This window comes from Anguilla rostrata, chromosome 7, assembly GCF_018555375.3.
Source record: "Anguilla rostrata isolate EN2019 chromosome 7, ASM1855537v3, whole genome shotgun sequence".
In the NCBI taxonomy this organism is placed as follows: Eukaryota; Metazoa; Chordata; class Actinopteri; order Anguilliformes; family Anguillidae; genus Anguilla; species Anguilla rostrata.
Window position 1 is genome coordinate 32,249,881 of NC_057939.1, and position 12,655 is coordinate 32,262,535.

At 44.5% G+C, this 12,655-nt stretch overlaps 1 protein-coding gene across 3 annotated transcripts; it reads left to right on the forward strand.

Annotated features, from left to right (window-relative positions):
* The first annotated feature begins 371 nt into the window (after positions 1–371).
* On the forward strand, positions 372–10,318 carry LOC135259564 (uncharacterized). Of its 3 annotated transcripts, none has more exons than XM_064344078.1 (3): positions 372–1,860; positions 2,465–2,683; positions 7,063–10,318. In XM_064344078.1, exons 2-3 carry the CDS (start codon positions 2,637–2,639, stop codon positions 9,269–9,271), a joined length of 2,256 nt encoding a protein of 751 aa, XP_064200148.1. In that variant the 5' UTR covers positions 372–1,860; positions 2,465–2,636; the 3' UTR covers positions 9,272–10,318. The 3 variants fall into 3 exon arrangements, with proteins under 3 accessions (XP_064200148.1, XP_064200149.1, XP_064200150.1); XM_064344079.1 differs by having other exon boundaries at positions 2,525–2,683; XM_064344080.1 differs by lacking the exons at positions 372–1,860; positions 2,465–2,683 and having other exon boundaries at positions 7,022–10,318.
* Positions 10,319–12,655: the final 2,337 nt, after the last annotated feature.

Below are 12,655 nucleotides of genomic sequence, written 5' to 3' on the forward strand. Positions count from 1 at the left end.
CACATGGTGCCAAATGAGGGATCCAGCAGAGCAGCCTTGAGGTAGACAGGGTCAGAGAAGGGTAAGGTTGCTCTATCACTCTGTTCTCCTGCCATCCTCACATTCACAAAGATCCCTCGGAATCTTCTTTGGAGTGATTCTTGCAGACTACGGATCAAGCCACCCAAGTAGTGCACTTGCTCCTTTTACTTTTCGAGGTGGTGATTAAGTGAAAGGACACAAGCGACCACAGCACTTATCGTCACAATTTTTTCACCTTGTGTGAGGGGTGTGGCCTCTCCGAAAGGTTGAAGAACATCCACTAGTTCCCTAATCTGATTCCACTCTCTAGATGTGAACGCTGCCTCTTTGTGTTCCCCAACTTCAAGAACGTTGGACAATTTATGGTGGTCAAAGTTGAGCACTGCTTTCAGTTGCCTCAGTGTGGAATTCCAGTGTGTGGTAATGGAGGCAGGGATTCCACGCTGTCCAGATTCCATTTCAAAGGCCTCCTTAAAAGAAGTGCTTGTGTGGAGCAAGGAGCTCAACCTGGAAGCTTTTGTGAGTGCTGCACTGATTATTTTAGTCTCTTTAAGTCCATCTCCTATAACTAACTGAAGCGTGTGTGCAAAACACTGAAGTCTTGTCTGACTTTTTGCACTCAAGGAATGGTCAAGCCTCTCTTGCTCTTCCACGGTCAAATCGTTCCAAATGTCAGAATCATCAAGGTCATCTACATCATCCACCTCACCTGGAAAACATGTAGTGAATGCTTTTTTCATGTTTGCAGCATTGTCGCAGATGATGTGGTCAACCTTTCTCTTGATCCTGTATTCCTCACATATCTGCTCAAACTCTTCACAAATTCTTTCCCCCGTATGAGAACCTTTGAAGCGGCTGCATGAATGCAATTGGGATTTCAAATGAAGACCATCATCTTCAATGTTGATCCATTGTGCTGTAATTCCAAGAAAGCCTCTCATCCTCCTGTCAGACCATATTTCTACAGTCAAGGACACATGATCTACTTTTGCAAGTTCATCTTTTAGTTTTGTAAGGCCCACGGGAACAGACATAGAGTGGAATTTCCTCTCTGACTGTCGTAAAGCAATTCGCCAGGTGCAGAGTCTGATATTGTCGGGACAGAGTGACCCGTAAGACCTTGGCATCTGGTTTTGCGACAGTTAACAGGTGACACCTCTTTTCTATGGGAAAGCAATTCTAAAATTATCCCAACATCCTGGAGGTTTCAGATGGCAAGTAATAAAATCACATGATGGAAATGGGGCAAATTGCTCAGGACAGTTGAGGGACAGTCACAGTGCCCTCACCTGGTGTCACTGGGTAACTTGTCTCCCAACCTTCATAAGGAGAGAAATTTACTCACGCACACTTTTGGTTAGGAAATAAATCCAGATTTTGGTCGAATACATTGATACACTACACTATGCAATCTTGATACACTGTGGAAAGACATTGAGAGTTGACAGTTGGTTAAGATTGTACAGTTATTTCATGTTTTTCAGAGTTTTCATGACAATCACGAGAACAAATATTCATATTTGGTATGGTTTTTATGGTCTCTGTGCGAGTGATGCTCTGGTTTAGCTTTTAAAACCAGCAAACCTAGAGAAAATCTATTTTAATAAATTTGGAAGTCAACTGTATTTTTGGACACTCCTCCTGGTAAATCCATCTGTCTGATCCTGTCTGAACCAAATTCCAATCTTCCCCCTCCAAGTAAATTTATGGTTTTATGAGCCTTTTGTGGCGACATCCACCTGCCTGCGCTGGGTTCTTATAGGAGAGGAACAGGGCCCTCTGGGAATCTGCAATCAGACTTCCCACACAATACTCTTTCTGTGTGTAGACTGCTGTCAGGTATGCTCATCTTTATCTTTGATATGATGTACTTTTATTGTTTTACTATTTTCTAAATTCTGAAACGACAAATTGATTATTTTAAGTGTATAACCTACCTGACATTAAAACTGTTAATGACTTGATTTGTGTGGTCTTGGTCAATGTTTCGTTCTTGTAAAAGCCCTCTAAGTCGGTTTCCCCCAATTATGACTAGGGAACTGCCCGTTGGACTTGTTTGATCACCAAGTTTTCAGTTAAGGCGGGACCGTCAGCAGAACCAAGTTGATCCTGGGATGACCAATATTGGCCCTTTCGGAGTCCCTGAACCTTAATTAGGTTATACTCCCCATGAGGGAAATCTCACAACCGCTGTGTCATCTGCAAACATCTAGTTAAATTGTCGTTACGGGCGTATCCGCGGTGCGTACCGGGTGAAACTGCGTTGACCCTCGGTGTAGAACTTCAGATGAACTGAGTTCCATTCTAAATCAAGCCTAAATTCTAATTTGGAACATAACGTATTAATTAATATGGAGTCAGATATAACGAGTAAGAGCAGCGGGGACAGTAGAACATAGATACAGTATTCACAGGCTGCTTAAAGAATAACCTTTTCCAACAGCAACAGAGGAAGACATTCTGCATAAACCTTCACTCCGAACTATTTCCCTCCTTGGTGTAGTTTCGAGAGCCTACATTTTGGTGACCCCGACGTGATCTGATTGCTGTCTGTGGTTTTTGCCTGCGTGACCACTTTCGTAAGACGACAACTTCCTGTCCTACTGTACATTGAGATGAGGTTTGGCGTCGCTGTCGTTCTGTTCTACTTCCAGCTGTGGTGGTAAGTACAGTCTTTACTACTTTTTAGAAAGTGTTGAGGGAAAGCTAAAACACCATACAGACACATTTGTAGAACGGGTCGACATACCCAATTAATAGACCGGAGACGTAGAAATCCGGTGGTGATTTAATAATTTTAACTGTACCATGGAGTGTGAGGGATTCGATAGCGGCAGTGTAGACCAAGAGGTCATGGAGATGTTTGGCGTGTGTTTTAAAAATGCCATCGTTCGGGTGCGTGATAGAGGAGTTAGCCTGAATTGGGGCAACGCTGAAATACTTCGTTGGTACCAGACAGAGGGTCGGCAGCTGCAACTTAGATCCCAATATCGTAAACTTCCTGCTGTACTTGTTTACCTGTTGCGCCGAAACGATCTAGCTGCGTTATCTGCAAATGTGAGAGCTGTGACTAGCACTAGAGAGTTGGAAAGATCGCGCTCAGATGAGTTAAGAAAACTGCGAGCAGAGGTAGAATCCTTTGCATTTGACAAACAGAACTGGGCAATCCAAAGTAACACTCTGCGAATGCGAATTACTGGTTTGGATGCGTATACTGTCATAAGACCAATCATAACCTCGATCAGTGCTTCAGGCTAAGAGAAAAATTGGGCCTTCCCAGACAGGCATCCAAAAATGATAAACGCATACTGCTGGAGCTGGGAAAATTAATAATGCAGAGCAACCCGATGGCCAGCGAGCGACGCTCAGCTGAGCAAGCCCAAAAAGCCGTGAGCAACCCCTATAGTGCGCTCCAAGCAGAATTGGCAGCGTTAGCTGCCAATTATGAGGATTCACAATAGGGGTGCGTGGCCTCCCTTGCGCTCGGGAGCATTATTCCTAGTGGAAACCGGATTAAAATACGAGCTAGTCTTGGAGGCCGATTAGTTAATGTTTTAGTCGATACCGGTGCTGCATGCTCCTGCACGGATATACTATTACCTCTTACGGACCAAACTAGTCAAATTAAAGGCATAGCCGGTACCCTTATGATAGCTACTCGGACACAACCCGTTAAACTTAATCTGGGAGTGGTAGTGTTAGAGGAGCCGTTTTGGTATCTGCCGGGTAATGGAGAAGGGACTATACTGGGCATGGAGATAATGCGGAAATACGGATTTGTGATTCATTGTCTTGAAAAACAAATTGAAATAAGAACTGAAAGGGCTGCAAAACAGCGCCCTCCGGGAAACCGCATTATGTCTATATCCACTGCAGATCCCATCCAGCAATTGATTAGCAAACATAGCGATGTTTGGGCCAATCATGAACATGATTGTGGCCTTGTGGACTTTGAAGTTGGTATTGAGGGGGATCCACCTCCCCCCCAAAAGCAATACCGCATTAAACCAGAGGCGGAGGCCGCGGTACATGAAATAGTTAAACAACTCGAAATGAGAGGTATTGTTCGGCGGTGCAGCTCAACCGCTAACTCTCCCTGTCTACCGGTGCCAAAGCCAAATGGTAAATGGCGTCTCTGTATTGATTATCAGCGTCTCAATCATGTATTGCCCAGGGCCACAGCTATTGTGGCAAACCCATCTACTATCTTGACTCAGATATCAACCGATGCGTGTTGGTTTACTGTTCTGGACATCAAAAATGGCTTTTGGTCCCTTAAGGTTAAGCGAAGGGACCAGTGGAAATTGGCATTTACTGTTAATCAGATTCAGTACACCTGGGAAAGAATGCCACAGGGATACCACAATAGTCCAGCCATTTTCCATAGAGCAGTAGCTGATGTTTTGGGACCGCTGCTGGCAACGGGTGATGTCATCCACTATGTGGACGACATCCTAGTGGCGACGGGGGGATCACTCAAGGACCACCTCCAAGTAGTGGACACAGTAGTACAGACCCTGGGGAAGGCAGGATTTAAGCTTAATAAAGAGAAGGCGCAACTTGCGCAAAAAGAAGTCCACTATTTAGGCTACACCCTTAGTCAAAATCACCGTGCTTTGACGGAGGACAGGCGTAAAAGTATTGCGGAACTACCCCGACCCTACACTTTAAATGCGTTACAAAAAGTGTTGGGAACAGCTAATTATCTACGTGATTTCATCCCGGATTTTGCTGAAACTGCGGCCCCGTTGTACAGCCTGTTAAAAGGGAAATCTAAGCCATCCGATGTGCTTGAATGGACTGAGGAGCACGATGCTGCATTTACAGCTTTGAAACAGCGTTTGTGCGTGGCTCCGGCATTAGGTTTGCCTAATCCGTCTAAACCATTTCATATTCAGGTGGACGCGCACGCAAATACACTTAGTGGCGTGTTAGCTCAAGAGCATGGGGGGTTGTTGCGTCCAATTGCATACTACAGTCGCAAAAAATCTCCAGTCGAGCAGGGATTTGACCCATGTACGCAGCACGTCCTTGCAGTTCATTGGATGTTAACAACAACAGAACCTATTGTGGGGTTTCAACCTGTTGTTGTGCACACAATGCACACGCCGGTTCGAATGCTGATGCAGGGCCAAATCAAAGGCGTATCATCTCACAGGTTAGCAAGATGGCTAACTGATATTCAAGCGCGTGAGATCACGGTAGAAAACAACCGAATCCTACCGCATCTGCTTGGGGACATAGAAGGTCAGCCGCACATCTGTGAACCGAGACCAGAGGTGCAAAGCCCGGTCGGTGAGGTAGAACTGCCTGGTCAGACCCGAGCGTATATTGATGGCTCGCGGTTCTGGAGTGAGGGCCGATTTCATACGGGATGTGCGGTCTGGGTCCCTCAGGACAACTCTAAAAATAGCCAACAGTTGTTATTTAAGTTGTCTCCTAGGATGTCAGCACAGGAAGCTGAGCTTGTCGCGTTGCTAGAAGCCATTAAAGCCCACCCCGAATCGTTATGCGTATATACTGATAGCCGCTATGCGTTCGGGGTGGTGCGTGATTTCATGGCTCAGTGGCAACTGCGCAAGTTTCTCACGGCTGCCGGAGCGCCGATAAAACATTTTAATATTGTTACTGCGATATGGCAAGCGACTCAGGACCGCAAAGCTCCCCTTTCAGTAATTAAAGTGCGAGCGCACATTACAAAAAATCCAGATGTGCATGAAAAAAATAACAGCATTGCTGATCACCTAGCTAAATTAGCTGCTTCATGCGGTGATGACTGGCAGCAGGAGACTTCATTGGGCCTTGCTGTGAGTGCGATTCAGGTTACTCCCTTTGACCTCAAGCAATATCAGCAGGAGCTGTGGGAGGAGGGGGGTGAACTCATACCACACTTAAAGCAGGACCAGCTGGTGACAGTCGAAGAGGGCATAGTGCTACGGGATGGTAGATATGTCGTTCCTGCTAGTCTTCAAAAACCAATCATCGCAATGTACCATGAATATGCACATGTGGCAGCTGATAAAACAATCAAATTGATAAAGCGGTACTTCTGGTGGCCGCAGATGTCTTTGGATGTTAAGCAATGGTGTGATTCATGTCTTGTGTGTGCCACTGTCAACCAGGGTAAGCGTGGTCGCATGAACCTGCGGCGGCCAGACCCTCCAAAAGGGCCATGGGAGTCCCTCCAGTTAGATTTCATTGGTCCGCTTCCCAGTGCCAAGGGGGGGTATCGCTATTGCCTCGTGATCATTGATAAATTCTCCAAATGGGTTGAAGCAATTCCCACACGTAATAACACCGCGAATACTGTGGCACGAGTGCTGGCGAACCAGATTATCCCCCTCTGGGGAGCGCCGATGCAAATTGAATCTGATCAGGGGACTCATTTCACGGGCCAGGTGACTAAAGACATGTGCAAGATGTTGAATATAAAGCAAAAACTGCATATCCCTTACAGACCTCAGAGCTCCGGAATGGTTGAGCGGGTGAACCGCACAATTAAAGAGGGCATTGCCAAACAAATGGCACAGCACCAGCATGGGTGGATTGAGGCTCTGCCCACCGTTCTGACCGTCTTAAGGGCTACACCCTCCAAAGCTACAGGCATTAGCCCATATGAGCTTATGACCGGGAGGGTGATGAAACTGCCCATTGACCCAGCAATTTCCCCTGCCGACCTGGGACCGTTGGTGCGGATAAAACAGCAGGTGGTGCTGGCTCAACTGCAGGAGCGGCTCAAGATGCTACATGCTCAGGCTGCGCTGAGACAGCAGCAGTCTGACCTGCAGAATGAGCGTCAGTTTAACCCCACCTCTGAAACTAAATTTACAGAGGGGGACATGATCATGGTACGAGTCTTTGTGAAGCAAGACGCTTTTGCTCCCCGATGGCATGGGCCATATGAAGTGAAAGCTGTCTGCAACAGCTGTATAGCCGTGACCATCCGGGGGAAGCTAAAGTGGTACCACATGTCCCAATGTAAATTGTTCAAAGGTGCTGAAGAGAATTAACCGTGTTTCCTTTGTGTCTTTCCCATTCTAGGCTTGCTGCAGCAATCCCATGGGTGCCGGATACCAGGAGGGTGTCAGGGGACTCATGTGTGAAGCTGGGGCAGCGTATCCTCCTGAACTACCATCTGAAATGTGGGAGATGGGTGTGGCGATATTTTAAGGGGCCATCCACACCTCATATCACCATACCGCCAAGGGAACCAGTTACATGGCCTCCCGGGATAGCACCGGAACCAAATTGTGCCGCAAAAATTTGCTGTAGGTCAGGTTCCACCCATCTCCCATCCAGGACAGTAACTGGCTACACACTTTTGCAGCCCATAAAATTCACACAACCCAACACCACAGCCTGGTACAAGCTTAAAGAGTACCCAGGCGCTGACATTGGCAGCTTACATCTGCTACATTATGAAAATAACCATGGCTTAGATCCAAAAAAGTGCTACCGCACGATGGATCTAGAGCCGAGCACCTATCGATGCACCCATACCGAGCCACATAATCAAACACACATAGGATACACAGAGTTAATTTTCAATGTAACCTCCTCCTCTATTAACGACCGCAGTGGACTTAAAGCCTTCATCTGGACCAGCCGGAAGGAGGGGACATACTGCGTGGGGCGATGCGAGGCTAGTCTGGAGACTTACACCAGTCCCCAGAACTGCACTTGGACTCGGCATCATTGTTTTAATTTAACCACCTGCGGATATCACAAGCCCACGCAGTGTCCTAAGACCTACCCTCTCCCTCCTGGTGGTCTCATTAAGGGAAATGTAAACAAAACCTTATTACATGACGTGAATCTTGTAATGGCGCATGTTAGTTACAATATCTCTAACATCCTGTCAGCTTATGTAACCCATTGTGACATAAAGGACAAAACATATGCATGGCTGCAGGCACGGCTCGATGATTTAGTTTCTGATTATAAAGGCAGACTTGCCGTTCAAATTCCACCCGTACGCTCTAAGCGAGACTTGTTCGGAGATGTTACAGGTCTTTTCGGTTCAGGTAACTCTATTGCAAACACCTATAAAATAACAAAACAATCTCAATACTCAGCATGGTTGGCAAATCAAGTGGCCACTGGTTTCCAACACCTCACTAATAGCAATGAGAATATCATTAAGGCTGTAAGGTCCGAAGCGCAGGCGCTTCTTGCCATCAGCCATTCATTATTCAATCAGACCCGTACCATCGAGCGTGCCTTAGCCTGCAGAACATATGCTCAGGATCTGTTTACTGCTGCCAGACAAGAGATTTTAGACCTTCGTCTGCGCAAACCCCCGAGGCATGTTCTAAATGATTTGATAGAAACTTTAGACCTGCACAGGTGGATTGTGTCAGAAAAAATGAAAGACATAAAGCATGCCGAATTATTGACAACTTTTATGATGTACACAGGGACTGAATGTGTGGGATGTATTGGGTTCTTTGTTTCTTTTCCTTTAATTCACCCAGAACAGGTGTACCCAAATTCCACTACCATACGCTCTATCGGCGTAGTAGTGAAGAATCAGATTCTAAAATTAGATCACCTTACCGGGTATATCACTATGAGGGGCACAGAGACCATATTCACCACTCGCATGTGTTGTCATGAAACCTCTAGCTATATCATCTGTACCTGTAACACCTTACAACCTTTTTCTCCCAATGATACCAAATTCATTAGTGTGCAGTCTTTGCATGGCCACGCTGACGCTATCCAGGTTTCCCACACACAATGGTGCGTCATCAGCGAGATGAACTCTTTCTCATATGGAGGTCTGACCTGTCCAGCAAACCACACTTTCTGCTTGGAAGTGACAGAAGATTTGGCCATGGGTCAGATCAACATTCTAGGCCGAGTTCCACTGGAGGTAGACGTCTCCCCGTGGTGGGAGGACACATTCTACGAACAAGGAACGCGGGCCCTGACTGACCTAATGAATTTGGTAGAACAGATCATCCGTGACACCAATTACCACATCAACCAGGCTCAGGTGGAGGTGAATCTGGCCAAAAGAACAGCGGAGATCCTGGCCAGCTCCTCTACCCGGTCCGCCCAGGACGCGTACACCTGGTGGGATTGGGTGTTCCGAGGGTGCGTCATCGCTAGCGCAGTCATCTTTACCATCACCCTGGTTCAATGCTGTTATTTTCGACACCTAATACACTCTCTGCGCACCTCCACTCATGCTGCTTTGGTTCTCAGCCCCCTCCAGTTGCCAGCGAGGCCGGGCTTGAGACCATAAACACCGGACCTGGACTGCTGTCAAAGTTGGGCATTTTCAGTGACCCCTGGGACAGCGTTCTGTTTGTCCCACGGGGCCAGAGAGGGGAATCTGTAAGGCCCACGGGAACAGACATAGAGTGGAATTTCCTCTCTGACTGTCGTAAAGCAATTCGCCAGGTGCAGAGTCTGATATTGTCGGGACAGAGTGACCCGTAAGACCTTGGCATCTGGTTTTGCGACAGTTAACAGGTGACACCTCTTTTCTATGGGAAAGCAATTCTAAAATTATCCCAACATCCTGGAGGTTTCAGATGGCAAGTAATAAAATCACATGATGGAAATGGGGCAAATTGCTCAGGACAGTTGAGGGACAGTCACAGTGCCCTCACCTGGTGTCACTGGGTAACTTGTCTCCCAACCTTCATAAGGAGAGAAATTTACTCACGCACACTTTTGGTTAGGAAATAAATCCAGATTTTGGTCGAATACATTGATACACTACACTATGCAATCTTGATACACTGTGGAAAGACATTGAGAGTTGACAGTTGGTTAAGATTGTACAGTTATTTCATGTTTTTCAGAGTTTTCATGACAATCACGAGAACAAATATTCATATTTGGTATGGTTTTTATGGTCTCTGTGCGAGTGATGCTCTGGTTTAGCTTTTAAAACCAGCAAACCTAGAGAAAATCTATTTTAATAAATTTGGAAGTCAACTGTATTTTTTGGACACTCCTCCTGGTAAATCCATCTGTCTGATCCTGTCTGAACCAAATTCCAATCTTCCCCCCTCCAAGTAAATTTATGGTTTTATGAGCCTTTTGTGGCGACATCCACCTGCCTGCGCTGGGTTCTTATAGGAGAGGAACAGGGCCCTCTGGGAATCTGCAATCAGACTTCCCACACAATACTCTTTCTGTGTGTAGACTGCTGTCAGGTATGCTCATCTTTATCTTTGATATGATGTACTTTTATTGTTTTACTATTTTCTAAATTCTGAAACGACAAATTGATTATTTTAAGTGTATAACCTACCTGACATTAAAACTGTTAATGACTTGATTTGTGTGGTCTTGGTCAATGTTTCGTTCTTGTAAAAGCCCTCTAAGTCGGTTTCCCCAATTATGACTAGGGAACTGCCCGTTGGACTTGTTTGATCACCAAGTTTTCAGTTAAGGCGGGACCGTCAGCAGAACCAAGTTGATCCTGGGATGACCAATATTGGCCCTTTCGGAGTCCCTGAACCTTAATTAGGTTATACTCCCCATGAGGGAAATCTCACAACCGCTGTGTCATCTGCAAACATCTAGTTAAATTGTCGTTACGGGCGTATCCGCGGTGCGTACCGGGTGAAACTGCGTTGACCCTCGGTGTAGAACTTCAGATGAACTGAGTTCCATTCTAAATCAAGCCTAAATTCTAATTTGGAACATAACGTATTAATTAATATGGAGTCAGATATAACGAGTAAGAGCAGCGGGGACAGTAGAACATAGATACAGTATTCACAGGCTGCTTAAAGAATAACCTTTTCCAACAGCAACAGAGGAAGACATTCTGCATAAACCTTCACTCCAAACTATTTCCCTCCTTGGTGTAGTTTCGAGAGCCTACAGTTTCATTTGTCTATCTGCAACCAGATTGTCAGTCTTTGAAGTGATTGTTCTTCGACTCACTGGAGACAAAAAACGATGAAAGCTTTTGTGTTCAATGACGGACAGGGGCATATTGCAGTTAACAATGAGGTCTGATAGTACTGAGTTTGTAATGGCTTTCTGTTGAGGATGGTTGTAGTTATATAGCTGCACAGTGCTCGACTGGAAGAACTGGGATATTGAAGGCTGCTCAGGATTACAAATCACTTTGGAACTTATATACTCATCATATCTGTAGAAAATAAACAAGATTAAAAAAAAAAAAGATTTTATGACTCCATTGAATTGTTGATCATTAGAAATTGACACCAATTTGGATCAGATAACTCAGGTAAGATTATTCAAGTAAGGTCAAGATTATTATTTCACTGTTCTTATCTAGCTAAGTTACTACTGTTTGCTTATCAGCTAAATTAGACACAACATCAGCTCTGAGTCAAACCAGCGCATATCATATAGAAAAATTGCCTATTTGGGTGAAACATATAAGGAAAGCAGGACATACTGTAAAACTCATAGTAGTTTTGTGTGTTTACTGATTAAAGTGGCACCTTACTTTTGTAGTAAGGAACTTATTGATGTTTCATACATTGTATGGTTTTATAGCCTACTTTCCTTACACCATTTTGTATGGCTACTGAATGACCAACAATAAGTCAAATTTGATATAAGAAATTCATATGATTATTATAGCCTATGTGCCTTTAATTTCAACATGAAACTTATAACATAACATTATGAAATGTGGTGTTGTGTTGAAACATTTCATAATTTCCTTACTACAAAAGGTGCCACTTTCATGAGTAAACGCATAAAAATAATATGATTTTTAAGTATGCCTTATTGTATGATTCTTGTTACTAATTGAATGATTCTTTGGTTTCCTTGTATGTTTCAACCAAATATTATTTCCAATATTAGTGCTAACAAATAGTCATTTAATTTTAGTAAGGCAATATCGCAAACTAACTAGAAGAGTGCACTCAGTAGAGTGCAGATCTCTGCCAGGCGTGTTAGCTTTGCTGATGCAACAATAGAGGCTACACAATCAATGAAACCAGACAAATACAATATTACACGTTTTTATCATGTGCCACTGAAAATCCCAAAAACGCAGATTCAGTGAAGTAACGCTAAAGATGGTGACATGTTAACTAATTTCATTCATATCAGCCACGATGTGTTAAAACAGAGCTAACGTTGACGTTATAGTCTGGCACTTTCGTTTAGAATCTGGACAGGAACAATCTGGACAGGAAAAATTCCAAAAGACCAGCAATGTAAAATATCAACTTCAACATGAATATGCCAATAAAATAATTGCCACAGATTCAAACATTAACATTCAAACATTAACCGTTAGTTGGCAAATTATTTTGTTGGCATTTTAAAGTTGAAATTGACATTTTACATCGCTGGTCTTTCATTCCAAACGGAAGCAGTTGTTGATCACTTGCGGCCCCTACTGGTCCGTTAGGAGGAGTGAGGAGTTAGCACTTGATGTATTTCAATGGACAATGCTGGAAATTAATTCAAATAAAATACTTGTCGTTGATCGATTTGCAAAATATTCTAGAATTCAGGTCTTTGGCCTGCTGTCAGTATGAAAATACACCACAGAAAGACCTATTGAATGATGTAGAAGTGAATGCACCGAGCAGCGATTTGTTAGCTCGAGTGTTGGAAGACAGTTTTTAACCAACCATTGCTCAGCCTATTTGACTTCTCCGGTGTTCATTCGCCA